The 15,657-nt window shown below is 51.9% G+C and overlaps 2 protein-coding genes across 2 annotated transcripts in view; both read left to right on the forward strand.

The window, feature by feature from the left end:
* Positions 1–15,657, forward strand: part of FOXK2 (forkhead box K2) — a 360,578-nt gene that overhangs the window by 279,970 nt on the left and 64,951 nt on the right. The window lies entirely within an intron of this gene.
* Positions 5,249–13,771, forward strand: LOC147701973 (uncharacterized). Its single transcript, XM_086930593.1, has 2 exons — positions 5,249–6,051; positions 12,965–13,771. The coding sequence occupies exons 1-2, from the start codon at positions 5,366–5,368 to the stop codon at positions 13,509–13,511; spliced, it is 1,233 nt and encodes a 410-aa protein (XP_086786719.1). The 5' UTR covers positions 5,249–5,365; the 3' UTR covers positions 13,512–13,771.

A 15,657-nucleotide genomic window follows, 5' to 3' on the forward strand; every position in this document is an offset into this window, starting at 1 on the left:
CTTCTCCTGACCGTCCTGACGCTCTCAGTAGCGGTCGCTCCCCACGCTCCCTGCTCTCCTGTGGTATCGTTGGGCTGCGCTCTTTGCTTTGCTTCTGCCTTGCGCCTTTAAAAACTGCTGGCTGCTGTATAATATAGCGCTGTACCTCATTTAAGCATTGTTCATTTATTTGTGCAGTCCTAGTCTGTAGTGCTCGCTGTGAAGCTTGGACCTTTGACTGTGATTTGTATTGCTCGTTTTCTGCAGTCCGGTTTCATTTTTGCTGCCATTTTGTTGTTGTTGTGCCTCAGAGCCCGTCCTCTCCACCCCGCTCCCGCCTCCCAGCTGCTCCTCCCTCCCACTGACTGCATAGGCTTGCCCCGTCCTCAGAAGCGCTGTGACAGTCCTGACGCTCTCAGTAGCGGTCGCTCCCCACGCTCCCTGCTCTCCTGTGGTATCGTTGGGCTGCGCTCTTTGCTTTGCCTCTGCCTTGCGCCTTTAAAAACTGCTGGCTGCTGTATAATATAGCGCTGTACCTCATTTAAGCATTGTTCATTTATTTGTGCAGTCCTAGTCTGTAGTGCTCGCTGTGAAGCTTGGACCTTTGACTGTGATTTGTATTGCTCGTTTTCTGCAGTCCGGTTTCACTTTTGCTGCCATTTTGTTGTTGTTGTGCCTTGGAGCCCGTCCTCTCCACCCCGCTCCCGCCTTCCAGCTGCTCCTCCCTCCCACTGACTGCATAGGCTTGCCCCGTCCTCAGAAGCGCTGTGACCGTCCTGACGCTCTCAGTAGCGGTCGCTCCCCACGCTCCCTGCTCTCCTGTGGTATCGTTAAGCTGCGCTCTTTGCTTTGCCTCTGCCTTGCGCCTTCAAAAACTGCTGGCTGCTGTATAATGTATAATATAGCGCTGTACCTCATTTAAGCATTGTTCATTTATTTGTGCAGTCCTAGTCTGTAGTGCTCGCTGTGAAGCTTGGACCTTTCACTGTGATTTGTATTGCTCGTTTTGTGCAGTCCGGTTTCACTTTTGCTACCATTTTGTTGTTGTTGTGCCTCGGAGCCCGTCCTCTCCACCCCCCTCCTGCCCCCCACTATCCACATATGTCAGATGCTTTTGCGCGCAGCGTTCACGCGCCCTGCTGACGGGCCTTATACGCTCCCTATGCGCGGCAAAGGTAAGCCCGTCCGCGCCTGGACCGCGCCCAGCGCCAGACCTCCTGCCACCCGCAAAACCCATTCCACCCGCATTACATACGACGCCGCAACCCTCTCAGCCCTTAACCCCGGCCGACTCCCAAACTGCTACCAAGCCGCGCCAGGACACACCCATGGACCCTTCACCTGCCACTTCTGAAAATTCGACTGCATCAGGACCCACACAAAATCCACAAACTACAAACGGAGCTCTGACACTAACCACCTAAAGTGCATCCTGCTCAACACCCGCTCAGTCCACAGACACTCCACTGAACTCTGGAACCTACTCGACACCACATCGCCGGACATCGCCTTCCTTACAGAAACATGGATGAACGCCTCATCAGCACCCGACATTGCCATAGCCATCCCGGACGGCTACAAGATCATCCGAAAAGATCGCACCAGCCAAACAGGAGGAGGCATCGCCATCGTCCACAAGAACACCATCCCCATCAGGACCAGTTCCGACGATAACCTCGCTTCCACCGAACACCTTCACTTCCAGATCCACACCGACCCCAAAACCACACTCTGAGGCACCCTCATCTACAGACGACCAGGACTCAGCACACAATTCAGCGAAGACATCACTGACTTCATCAGCCCACATGCCCTCCCCTCCGAGAACTACATTCTACTGGGAGACCTCAACTTCCACCTGGAAAAGAAAAACGGCAGCAACACCACCACCCTTCTAGACAACCTGGCCAACCTCGGACTCAAACAACTTGTTGACACCCCCACCCACCTTGCCGGACACACGCTCGACCCTATCTTCATCTCCAGCAAGCACATCTCCTTCGATCACACCACAGCTCTCCACTGGACGGACCACAGCTGCGTTCACTTCAACTACAAAAAGACCACGACCCACAACCCCCCACAACCTATCCCTCGAAGAAATTGGAACAAAATCACCACCGACCAACTCTTCACATTGCTTCACCAAAACCCCCCTGCCAAATCATCGGACCCAAATAAAGCAGCCACCAACCTCACACAATGGATCACCCACAGCGCCGACGAACTAGCACCCCTGAAAAACCATCTAATCAAGCAAGGTAGCAAAAAAGCCCCCTGGTTCAACGATGACCTTAAGAAATCCAAGAAACTCTGTCGTACTCTCGAGAAAGCCTTGCGAAAAAACCCAACCACTGACAACCTAGCCACCTTCAAGAACGCCACCCGCAAACACCACCAACTGATCCGATCCACCAAGAAATCAGCATTCAAGGATCGACTTGACAACAATGCCCAAAACAGCAAGGAACTATTCAACATAGTCAAAGAATTTACTAACCCCACCGCCGGCACCAACGACATCACTCCCTCCCAAGACCTCTGCGACTCTCTATCCTCATTCTTCCACAGAAAAATCGCCGAAATACATAACAGCTTTAAAAACCAGTCCGAAAACCAGTCCACTCCACCCACCCCCGAACCAAAACCGCACTCTAACAACCTTTGCGCCTGGGACCCAATCACCACCGAAGACACCATCCGCCTGATGAACTCCATCCACTCTGGATCGCCAACCGACCCATGTCCCCACCACATTTTCAACAAAGCAGACTCCATCATTGCTCCCCACCTCCGCGATGTCATCAACTGTTCCTTCAACTCCGCTACCTTCCCGGAAAACTGGAAACATGCCGAACTCGGCGCCCTTCTGAAGAAACCCACAGCAGACCCCACCGAACTTAAGAACTACCGCCCCATCTCGCTCCTCCCATTCCCTGCCAAAGTCATTGAGAAAGCAGTCAATAGTCAACTCGCCTCCTTCCTTGAATCCAACAAATCCCTCGACCCTTCACAGTCCGGCTTCCGAGCCAAACACAGCACCGAAACCGCTCTCATCGCAGCAACAGACGACATCCGAACACTACTGGACAACGGAGAAACAGTCGCCCTCATCCTACTTGACCTCTCCGCAGCCTTCGACACAGTCTGTCATAGCACCCTCATACAACGCCTCAGCAACGTCGGAATACAAGGAAAAACATTGGACTGGATCATCTCGTTCCTCGCCGGAAGAACCCAGAGAGTCCGCCTCCCCCCTTTTAAATCAGAGGCCACCGAAGTCATCTGCGGCGTACCACAAGGATCATCACTCAGCCCCACCCTCTTCAACGTATACATGAGTCTCCTCGCATCCATCGCGCGCCAACACAACCTCAACATCATCTCCTACGCAGACGACACCCAGCTGATCCTCTCCCTCACCAAAGACCCAAACACCGCCAAAACCAACTTACACGAAGGAATGAAAGTAGCCGAGTGGATGAAGAACAGCCGTCTAAAACTAAACGGAAGTCCTCATCTTAGGGTCATCCCCCTCTGCCTGGGATGACTCATGGTGGCCACCGGCCCTGGGAACGGCACCCATACCTGCGGACCACGCACATAACCTGGGCTTCATCCTGGACTCCTCCCTCTCGATGACCAGACAAGTCAACGCCGTCTCATCATCATGCTTCAACATCCTACGCATGCTCAAAAAAAATCTTCCGTTGGATCCCCACCGAAACAAGAAAGACAGTCACCCACGCTCTGGTCACAAGCCGACTGGATTACGGAAACACCCTTTACGCCGGAACCACAACCAAACTACAGAAAAAACTCCCAACGCATCCAAAACGCCTCAGCCAGACTCATTTTGGACATCCCTCGACAAGCTCACATTTCCGGACACCTGAAAGACCTCCATTGGCTCCCTGTCAACAAGAGAATAACGTTCCGTCTCCTCACCCACGCACACAAAGCCCTCTACCACCTAGGACCCGAATGCCTCAACACGCGATTTTCCTTCTACACCCCCTCCCGCCAACTACGATCGTCCAATCAAGCCCTCGCCGCAATTCCGCGCATCCACAGATCCACCATGGGGGGAAGATCCTTCTCCTACTTAGCGGCCAAAACCTGGAATTCCCTCCCCACCCACCTCCGCCTTACACAGAACCACCTCTCCTTCAGAAAGCAACTAAAAACGTGGATATTCGATAAGTAAATCACCTCCCTCCCTCAAGCGCCTTGAGACCCTCTTGGTGAGTAGTGCGCTATACAAATTTTGGAACTTGAACTTGTGGAATCTTGATATCTTCCTTACAAGACTCTTGGGCCCACCATTTGAGCCGTTGCACAAATGTGAATTACAATTTCTGGCTTGGAAGGTAGCCTTCCTCTTAGCCATCACATCTCTTAGGAGAGTTGATGAGCTCCAGGCACTAACCATACAAGAACCATTTTTACAAATTCACCAAAATAAAGTGGTTCTTAGGACTAACCCCAAATGTTTACCCAAAGTCGTTTCTGCCTTTCATCTCAACCAGTCTGTTGAGTTACCCATGTTTTTTTCTCAACCAGTCTCAGTGGCAGACGTGCTCTTCATACATTAGATGTTAAGAGAGCATTACTTTATTACATTGAAAGAACTAAATCTTTCTTTTAGGAAAACCAAACAACTCTTTGTTGCTTTTTCACCACCGCATAAAGGCATATATCAAAAGCAGGAATTGCACGGTGGATAATTAAGTGAATACAAATATGTTACATTAAAGCTAAACGCACATTAACAATTCCCCCTAGAGCACACTCTACATGCAAATTAGACACTTGGCATTCTTAGGGAACATACTCTTAGATGATATTTGCAAAGCTGCAACATGGTCTACACCACACATATTTACAAAACACTATTTTGTAGCTGTGTTAGCGAGACAACAAGCTACTGTGGGCTGTTTTAAGAACACTAATTCAGACCACTGCAACAGATACAGGAGTAACTGCTGTAATGTCTATGCTAAAGCATGTGATCTACAGCTCCTATGTCTCGAACGGAAAATGCTACGTTCGAGGCATATGAGCTGAAGATCACACACTATGCATAAATCGCCATCTGGTGTTGGGCCCGGATGTTTGCACTTGTTTTTGTCTTGGAGAAGTCTTTGGAAGTCACAAGATAGGTGACTCCTCCTTTGGATGATAGTGCGCAGGGGCATAGGCTTAATCTTTAGATTGTTTTTTTCCGCCATCGGGCTCAGATGTGTATCTCGCGCTCCAGTTCGGTGCCGTTAGCGATAGAACTTTCGACGCGCAATCCTTCACCCTTTCTACAGTATTGTTTTCGATCGCAAACCCTAGTCGTCGCGCATCTCTCCAACATCGAAGTCCTCGATTCCGATCGTCGATGAGGGCCTTCTGGCCTACCTGGGCCTTAGCATCTGGGTCATGGAAAGGACTCCATTCAAGAAGTGTCCTCGATGTGGGTCGAAGTTTTCCCACACCGATCTGCATGAAGTGTGTAACCTCTACCTTTCACCGTAGCACGAGGCCAGAGACTGTGCAGCTTGTGCCTCCTTCCGTTCCAAGAAGAACATTCAAGATCGGTGAGCTTGAAGAACAATGGCTCGCTCGTCTACCTCCATTCCCGACAACATCTTCCAAGAGAGCGTCAACGTTCCAGAACCAGAGCGGGTCGAAGAACACAGCGCCTCCGAAGCAGAGGACTTCGACATCAAAGACCTCACTCCGGTGCAGCGGGACGGTAGTAAGAACGTCGACCCGACCCCCTCCATACACCATCCAAAAAGGCTTAGTCACACCTTCACCTTCTGGCCCAGGTGCACATCGAGAGACTGCTTCCCATCCCCTGCCCTCGGGCTCGGAGAAGAAGCCTATTAAGCCTTCAGGCCACTCTGGATCGAGTCAGCCTGCCGTCCGAACCGAAACTCATTCACTGGCACCGAAAAAGAAAACGCCCTCCACCGCCGCGCCGAACAATGCCTCTACATCGAAGCACTCCGCACTGAAACCAACCACCGACCCTTCGACTGAAAAAACCAACGGAGCTGAGCAAGAAGCCGCTCCCCAAAGGTTCAGAACAACCTGGAGGCGCTAGGGGGCGCACAGCGGAATGGCTGCCTGAACTGCAGCTCCGCCGGGCGATATCACGCGATGTGATCCGTTGCCATTAAAACCCCACCAATCCACCCTGCAAGACCACGTACTAGTGTGGGATAATGCGGAGCACAGCTGGATGTGTGCGGAGGCGGCCGCTTCCCCTTCATCGCGGAGAAACACCGAGATCGCGGTGACTTGCATCGGACTGCCTGACAACATGGCCGGCGGCCGCCTGGAGGTACGTTGCGAGCAGGACGCGAGCGGGAGCGAGAGAGCCGCCTAACCCCAGCATCAGCGCCCATCCACTCACACGGACCGCCAGAGCCGGAGAGCATGAGCAACTTGCTGCGAATCTGAGCGATAGCGGCGAAGTCCGCCACCACTCCGCCTGTTTTGCCTGACAAGATGGCGGCACCCCCTCCAGTAATGGCGATGTCGGCGGCCTAACGCTATCGGGCCCCTGTTCCTATAACGAGGCGTCCCAACGGCGGACCGGCTCATAGCGGTTCTGGGCACACCACAGCGAGCATAGCATCTGGGCACAACACATTGGGGGCCTTCTGGCGTCCGCCGACTCGTGGATCACAGAGCAGGAGTCTGGAGGAAGGTCAGACATTGGGGGCAGCGAACCACACGCACAGGGGGCGGTGGCCCCGGAGGGATTCACAACAGGGCGCCCTATCTGCAAGAGCACGTGCGCAACCTTCACTCTTGACCCTCGACTTTGCAGTACTGGCAGGTGTACCTCGCATTACTAACACTGCAGGGCAGCTACAGCAGGAGGGGGCCACCTTGGGAACGACCTAGCCATTGAATACATCTGCTACCTGCCACCAAGACGGAAACACGGCGACGTCGACCAGAGTGACGAGGGCGGCTAGACCCCAGCTGAATAAGGCGCCATCACCATCCGCCACCATGGGCAAGCCAGACAAACAGCAACCAAAGCTGTCCTTTGAAAATAGGAAGGGGTCTAAGCCGGTGGATGACGCAGCGGAGGCCGGCGGGTCTTCGGCCTCGCCACTGTCTACCAACATGGAGAAGATACTACTAGCGATCCAAACAAATCTTCAGGACATCAACGGAAAGTTGGACAATCTAACGTGCAGGATGGATGGCATGGCTGCCCGACAAGAACAGCACGGAGAACGACTGGATGAAGCCGAAACTAGGATCTCTGCGGTTGAGGATGAGGCGCGCACGTCCACCACGAAATGCGCGGGAATAGAGCGCATCCTGGAGGTAATAAAAGCAAAGGAGGAGGATTTGGAAGCGCGCTCGAGGCGCAATAACGTGCGAATAGCGGGCCTGCCAGAATCCACCAACACGGGCCGCATGGAACAGTATGTTGAAGGGCTCTGCAGGGATATCTTTGGACCGGAAGCCTTATCGCAGATCTTCATTGTGGAACGGGCCCATAGATCGCTAGGCCCCAAACCACCACCAGGTGCCACGCCCCGGCCGATAGTTGCGAGGATCCTAAACTACAGAGACAGAGACGTGATTCTAAGGCTTGCAAGGGAGAAAGGCAAAATCGTTCACCAGGGCAACACTCTGGAATTTTACCCCGATCATACGGTCGCTGTGCAGCAAGCACGCAGGGAATACACAGCGGTCAAGGCCAAATTGCGAGAATTAAACGTTGGATATTCCATGTTGTATCCTGCCCGACTGCGAGTGGTGTGGAAGGAACAGACGTTAGTGCTACCGACACCTAAGGCGGCCCTCGAACTTGTCAAGAAAATACAGCAAGAGGCGAGATCGGAAGCCCGACGAGACCAGAACAGAGACTCGGACTGAGGCGCCTAGACCACTCGAACTTTGCAGAGCGGTGGAGAATGCTGAACTGACTGCCACGAGGTTCTGCCAAACTGTCGTTTTAGGCTGTCTGTATAAGGTTTGTTGATGAACATCTGATTGAGGTGAGCTGCTGGCGCTTTATTATTGGTTTGTGCATTGGGCGGTGAAGAAGTGGGAGGCGGCTGAACTAACTGTGGCTATAGACCTATCCTGCCCTGACCTGTCGCAGACACTCATGCTCGAACTGAACTGCCAGGCCTCCCTCATGGGAGCTCAGAGCCAACGGCCGCGAAGCGCCTGCGCCTGGGGCACGTTGGGGCACTGGATCAGGTCCTTATATGCACGCTGTGCTCACGAGCCCTCGGAACTGGAAGGGGGACAGCCTATAACGTAGCTAACTAATGGACATTATGCTTCATCCCACGTCGAGAGATGTGCATCCTCTAGGGCGGCATCATTGCCTACATCAAGCGCAGGGGTGGTACTGGAAGTGTGGGCATGTGGATTAATGGACACATACTTCGCGTTTCAATTAGATTCATGTTAATGTCGCCTGCACCTGTCTGTCAGGTGACGTGCTGCGCCACTAGCGGTCCTCCATGAGGGTACAACCCTACTCGGGTTTTACTATGAGCACCAAGTTACTGGTTACGCTGTTGAGGGAGTTGTGCTCTGAAAGGGTGAGGCTTCGGCAGGTTGGGGTTGCTGGAGTGGGAGGGATCTGGGGAGGAAGGATGTTTAACTGTTTAATAAGACCGAAGGTATTGCAAACCAGTGCATGTTACGGGTTAGCCCTGCTGGGGCTTGTGTCTGCAAGTGGTGTTCAGAGAGCTGGATGGGGTTGGGATGGGGGCGGACTACTTGCGTGCTTAGGATTGAATGGTACTGTGTTAAATGGGTACGCCAGGTTCCAATGCTGGTAGCAGGCACGGACTGAACGTCCTTACGTGGAATATACGAGGGTTCTCACGCCCACAGAAAATTAGACAAGTGTTTGCCAGTCTCACCAGGTGGAATATTGACATTGCATTCCTGCAGGAAACGCACTTGGCTCCGCATACACACGCTACATTGGGGTCGAAATGGGCGGGATCGTCCTACAGAGCCTCATATTCCTCCTATTCCCGGGGGGTGATCATCTTGGTCAAGAAAGGGGTACACTTCGAAGAGAGACATGCGACTCACGACCCAGCTGGTAGATACGTGCTGGTGTCCGGCAAGATCAGGGGGCAACACCTTACACTCCTCAACATATATGGCCCGAACATCGACGCTCCCGACTTTTATCGGGGAATCTGGGGACACTTACAAGACAACACTGGCACACACATTTTATGTGGGGGGGACTGGAACGTAACACTACGGGACGGGCTAGATCGATCTTCCCAATCAATGGAACAACACAAGCAGGCGAGGCTTATGATAGACCACATGATGAGCGATTTAGCGTTAGCGGATATCTGGAGACTACAACATACCGACGATCCAGGCGCTACTCACATTACAGCATCACACAATAGTTGGTCCAGACTAGACTATTGGTTAGGATCCAGGGATATTGCACTATGGGCTCGTACGGTAAAGGTGCTTCCACGCACATTATCGGACCACAATCCGGTAGTATTGCAACTAGACATTCCGCACTACACACCTCCCCCCTTTCACTGGCGTTTTAACTCCCAGGCCCTCACAGACCCCGTGTATGTTGATACCCTGACTAAGGCGATCAAGGATTACTTCACTAATAACTCTCACACTACGGACGACCCATGTTTACTCTGGGAAGCCTTTAAGCCCACGATAAGGGGCGTCTGCATTAGCACCACCATAGGTGTACTCAAAGACATTAGGAGCCAGATCCGCCGCTGCGAAAATCAGATGAGGGATTTGGAACTGCAATATGAAAATACACGGGACATACAGCTATTGTCCCAACTACGAGACTTACACACAGAACATGCCGACTTCCTAGCGTCAGAAATCAAATATCTAGATCGCAAACACTCCGCCAGGGCTTTTGGTGAAGGGGGCAGGCCAGGGCGGGTACTGGCGCAGAAAATTTGTGAAGGGCGGGGGCCTTCGGCGATCCTGCGGGTCAAATCTGAGGCGGGTGTAGTTCACACACATTCGGCGGACATAGTCAAATGTTTTGCGGACTCCTACTGCACACTATACCAATCTCAACCAACGGCTACTGCGGAAGAAACTTACGAGTACCTCCATGATGTGGCGATTGGCTGGCTGTCAGATGCCCATCGAGAATATCTGGCTCGGCCGATCACGGTAGAGGAGGTCACTGAAGTGATTGCATCGCTCCCAAACGGTAAGGCGCCGGGCCCGGATGGATACACGTCCGAATTTTACAAAAAATTTGTCGATATCATAGCCCCATATTTGGTGGACATGTACGGCACCTCCTTTGAAGGTTCACTGCTCCCCCCCACTCTGCGTGAAGCTATGATTATTGCACTCCTCAAACCGGCTAAAGACCCGGACTACTGTGACTCCTACAGGCCCCTATCCCTAATAAATGTGGACTCAAAAATACTTGCAAAGTTGCTAGCTGTCAGATTGTCCCCCCTGATGACTCGCCTAGTGCTCCCGGACCAAGCAGGGTTTGTCCCCACGAGATCCACCTCACATAACACGAGGTCCCTGTTTGCCCTGGCGCACTATCTAAAACCCTCGGTTAAAGCAGTGGCTGTGCTACTCGACGCCGCCAAAGCGTTTGATTCAATCGAATGGAGCTACATGCTGACAGTCCTCAATAGGATGGGTTTTCCTAAAAGATTTGTTCAGTGGATCTCCTTGTTGTATACCAAACCGTGTGCGAGGGTCCGGATAAATGGGTACGTTTCGGCACCATTCGACATTGGTCGGGGTACGAGACAAGGCTGCCCTCTGTCACCCCTGCTCTTCGCGCTAGCGTTGGAACCACTGGCGTGCATCGTGCGTCAAAATTACAGGGAGTCGGCGTTGCAATTTGTGTCCAGACCACTGCACATATCGCTCTATGCGGACGACATGTTGCTTTATGTTCGCGATCCAGAAACACATTTGAACCCGCTCCTTAGGGAGTACATCCGCTTTGGGGGTCATTCTGGGTTGGCGATAAACTGGTCCAAATCCTCGCTAATACCCCTCACCGATTCTACTGATTCCTTTGCAATAGATTATCCACTAGAGTGGCAGCACGACCCGATACGCTATCTAGGTGTCATGTTTCACAGGGACCCCGACGAAGTCATACGTGCGAACTACGGAGTGGTAATAGCCAAACTGGAAGATAAGGTCAATCGCTGGATACACTTGCCATTGTCCATAGCTGATCGAATAGCGATCGTCAAAATGAACATCTTGCCTAAGTTGTTGTATCTCTTCAACAACATCCCAATCACACCTACACGGGAGGTCTTTCGGCGCATCAAATCACTAGTCCTAACCTTGATCTGGGCGGGTAAGCAGGCTCGCATTGACCTACAGACCCTAACGCTCCCGGTGGCAAAGGGTGGGTTCGGGGTTCCCGATTTTCTCCTCTACTATCTCTGCGCCCAGGCTCAGTACGCCGCATACTGGTATCACGAAGTCCCCTACGTTACACACGTGGCCATTGAAGAAGGGGATGCCCATCCGGTCCCACTATCGGCGATATTGTCACACACTAGACCCCCGCTTCATTCAAAAGACATCAACACGGTAGACACCACGATCAAGGCATGGAATAAACTAGGACAATTGGCCCACAAGACCCCATTATATGCACCGAACATGCCATTACTGCACCATCAGGCCTTATCAGTCACCAGCGAGAAAGTGGGGATGTCACTACTGTCCAGAGCAGGGATAGACAAAATGTGCGACGTATTTCAGGGGGGCACATTCATAGAACTTGATAAACTAGATTACATACAAAATCAGACTCTTATGTTCCGCTTCTCATATTACAGATTGACTAGGGCATTGAAGGGACATTACCCTTCATTCCCAGAGGAGCCGGAAACACTAGCGCCATTACAGATGCTGATCACCACGAGCGATCTGTCTCATTTGGTATCCAGACTTTACACTGCTGCACAGTCGGACATAGCAGGTCACACACTTAAAGCCAAGGAAAGGTGGGATACGCTACTGGAGGCTCCACTGACAGAGGTGGAATGGTATAGTTCATGCGCACTGACTCAGATACTTACACCAAACGGGAATCTGAGGATTATCCATTTCAAGTTCATACACCAAAGCTATTACACACCGGTGAAAATGCGCAGATACGGGCTTCAAGAGGAAGACAAATGTAAGCGCTGCAACAGAGATGGGGCAGACTTTGTACATTTGGCATGGAAGTGCGAGCGTGTGGCGACCTACTGGGAAGAGGTCACAACCGCGTTGTCGAGCATGTTGGATGACGAGGTGCACTGCACACCGCAGGTCTGTCTGCTCGGTATTATACCCCAATTCAGAGCGCTGAAGCGCAAATTCTGTGCTATTGCACTGCTCTTAGCCAAAAGACAGGTGGCACAATGTTGGCACAGCCGTAAGGTACCGACTGTGAAGATGTGGATGCATAGCATGTCTACTTGTAGGGATAAACTACAAACGTATGAAGAGGACTTACCTGCTAAATCTAGGCCCAAGGATGTGTGGTGCTTTTTGACGGACTATTTGAACTCCTTACAGGAGAATGGGGAGGATTAGTTGATGTGCGGTTGACGCCGTGAGATGAGTGAATGTCGTGTGGACATGGTCCCTGTAGACTACTTAAAGAGAATTATGTAACACTGCTTAGCTCACTGTATAGGATGTAACTGGAGGCAATGGCAGGTCTTAAGTTGGGGAAGTTAGAGTTTGGTTGATAAAATCACAAAATGTAAGACTCATGTCGATTGTACAATGCGTGCCCTGACTGGAAAATACCGGTGGGTTCTATTTACCGTTAACAGATTACTCTGCATATTCACTTTTTGGTTGTACTGATCTAACAAGATGCAATAGCGAGCCGGCCTCAGGGTTGTGGGCTCATGCGGTGTATTCTACTTTATGTTAATAAAGGTCTTACGCAGAAAAAAAAAAAAAAAAAAAAAAAAAAAAGGTTCAGAACAACCTTCAGAGCCAAACTTCGGAACCGTAAAAACCTTAGGAACCCAAGAAAACACCGGTTCCACATACAGAGACTGTTAAACCTCACAGTTCGAGGCCGAAAGACAAAACAGTGGCAGAGACGGTGCCCCGTAAAGCAGCCAAACCTAAAAAGTCGACACCGAAAGACTAGCATTCATCAGAAGAGTTTTTTTAGGCCACATCCTAAACAAAAGACTTTTATAAAAGATCCTAAAACTGGTCATCTCATCCTCAGCTCAAAGAGACCACTGGATACGCCTGCACCGTCTCCATCACCAAAGAAAATGAGCATTGCCATTTCTCCACTTAGAATTCCTTCTCTATCACCTGCTCCTCCACCTCCCCCACCACACCATTCTCCTACATCATCCCCCCCACCAAGGGATGATAGTTCAGATGGCACAGGGGAGGGTGCGGGTGAAGAGCCACCAGGAGACATTAGTCCACCTTCTTCACCTGACCCCTGGGAGGATTACAACACTCCAGATGTCCCTAATGTCCCACAGGAGGATGTATAACCCTCTAGACCTTCACCTCCTGAGGACACAATAGGATTTAATCAGCTACTCTACAGAGCTGCACAATACCATGGGGCTAACTTGGACACAGACCCAGTGGAAGAGGATGTCCTAATGGACACTTTTGACACGTCAGAAAGGACAACCTCTATCTTGCCTATGCTAAAAGGTGTCATCAAGCATGCACCAGAGGTTTTTAAAGATCCTATCTGAAAGAAACAGGTTGGTGTTAGATTCCTTATTTTAGAATATCCCCAGGCGTATGACTGGATCCGGAAAGTTTTGCGTAGCAGTACGCCTGTGCGTCGTCTGCGTCTGCGGCTCCGCGTCCGTCGTCGGCACCGGGATGACGTAGTCGGAGTACTTAGACGCCGCCGTCGGGCGCTGACGTCAGTTCTTATACACAGCTTTTCCGCGCCAGAAACGCAGAGCCTTGATAAAAACCGACACTGGTGCCATGAAACTAGGGCCCTCAAAGGGAAGAACCTTAACCCTAGATATCGGTTCGCAGTACAGGGAGGATGGATGGGGCGGTAAGGAATCTAACACTAATTACTGTTTCTTACAGATACATCGTTACTGAAGGTAAGTAACTTTTGCATCTGAAAGAAACAGGTTAGTGTTAGATTCCTTACCTTAAAATAGATACCCCAGCAATACCAACCCCGGTGGTGGGTCTGCGAACCAATGATCACACCAGAAAGTCCTGGAGAACAGAACGGCCGAAAAAGCCGTGATAACGTCGGAGTACTTAGACGCCGCCCTCGCGCGCTGACGTCAGTTCTTACATTTTCCGCACCAGCAAGCGCAGACCCGGTAGTACTCCTTAGTTACTTTTTTACTAACTTTTTTCGATCGGTTTTAGATCTTTTCAAGTCGTTTATCGACTCCAATGCCGATCGGGATGCCCGGGTTCAAACCCTGTGACGACTGTAGCCGACTGTCAGTTACCGACCCCCGCCGTCGGTGCCTTTATTGCCTCTGGGCCGACCATGATAAGTCGTGCCCCGACTGCCTGGCCTTGACGACAAAAGCTAGGGGTGAGCGGTCCCGTAAGCGTCTTGAGCTCCGGCAGTCTGCCCGCGCCGCTCGAGGGACCTCGTAGTCCCCAGTGGGGGGCAGGGTTCGCCATCATTTCCTCCACTGGCGCTCCATCACATCGGACCGGTGGGTGCTGCAAATCGTCCGAAGGGGCTACTCCCTCCCCTTTAAGGCGACCCCTCCAGCCATGCCACTGCAGTACCACTGCATGTCGGGGGATCACTTGCAACTTCTGCTGGAGGAAGTTGCGACCCTCTTGGCCAAGGGGGCCTTAGAGCGCGTTCCTGGGCCAGAATTAGGATGTGGTTGTTATTCCCACTACTTTCTGGTACACAAGAAAGGCAAAGGGGGCCTATGCCCTATCTTGGATCTAAGGAGCGTCAAAGGCTTCCTCCAGAAGGAGAAGTTCAAGATGCTGACATTGGCTCAGGTCCTAGCTGCCCTGGACCCAGAAGACTGGATGGTAGCGTTGGACTTGTAGGACGCATATTTTCACATACCCGTCCTGCTGGCCCACCGGCGTTACCTGCGGTTCACGGTAGGCCATGAGCACTTTCAGTTTACCGTGCTCCACTTCGGCCTTACCAGCGCCGCTCGGGTGTTCACGAAAGTGATGCCGGTGGTCGCAGCTCATCTGCGCAGATTAGGGGTTTCAGTCTTCCCCTAGCTCTACGATTGGTTGTTGAAGGGGGGCTCGTCCCAAACAGTCGTCTCCCACCTCCAGACTACGGCAGTCCTCCTGCATTTGCTGGGGGTTTCCATCAACGTGCCGAAGCCACACCTGTGTCCCTCTCAGAAGCTCCTTCATCGGAGCGGTTCTGGACTCAGCGCAGTTTCGGATTTATCCACCCCGAACAGCAGGTTCAGGATTTTCAGGTTCTGATTCCAGTCTTTCAGCCTTTATCCCGGGTCTCGGTCCGGTTGACGCTGCGGCTCCTGGGGCTGATGGCCTCCTGCATCCTTATGGTGCATCACGCCAGGTGGCGGATGCGGGGCTCTGCAGTGGGACCTGAAGTTTCAGTGGGCACAGCATCAGGGCAACCTGTCCGACTACGTCCTGATCTCGGCGGGCACTGCGAGACAGTTACAGTGGTGGCTCAAGAAC

This window comes from Lissotriton vulgaris, chromosome 7 (assembly GCF_964263255.1).
Source record: "Lissotriton vulgaris chromosome 7, aLisVul1.2, whole genome shotgun sequence".
NCBI classification, from domain to species: Eukaryota; Metazoa; Chordata; class Amphibia; order Caudata; family Salamandridae; genus Lissotriton; species Lissotriton vulgaris.

Bases quoted from the DNA above. Each gene is read 5' to 3' on its own strand.
- LOC147701973 (XM_086930593.1), top strand. From the start codon at position 5,366: ATGAGGGCCTTCTGGCCTACCTGGGCCTTAGCATCTGGGTCATGGAAA. The intron at 6,052-12,964 runs GTTCAGAACAAC...AAAAAAAAAAAG, and splicing joins CAAGAAGCCGCTCCCCAAAG to GTTCAGAACAACCTTCAGAG.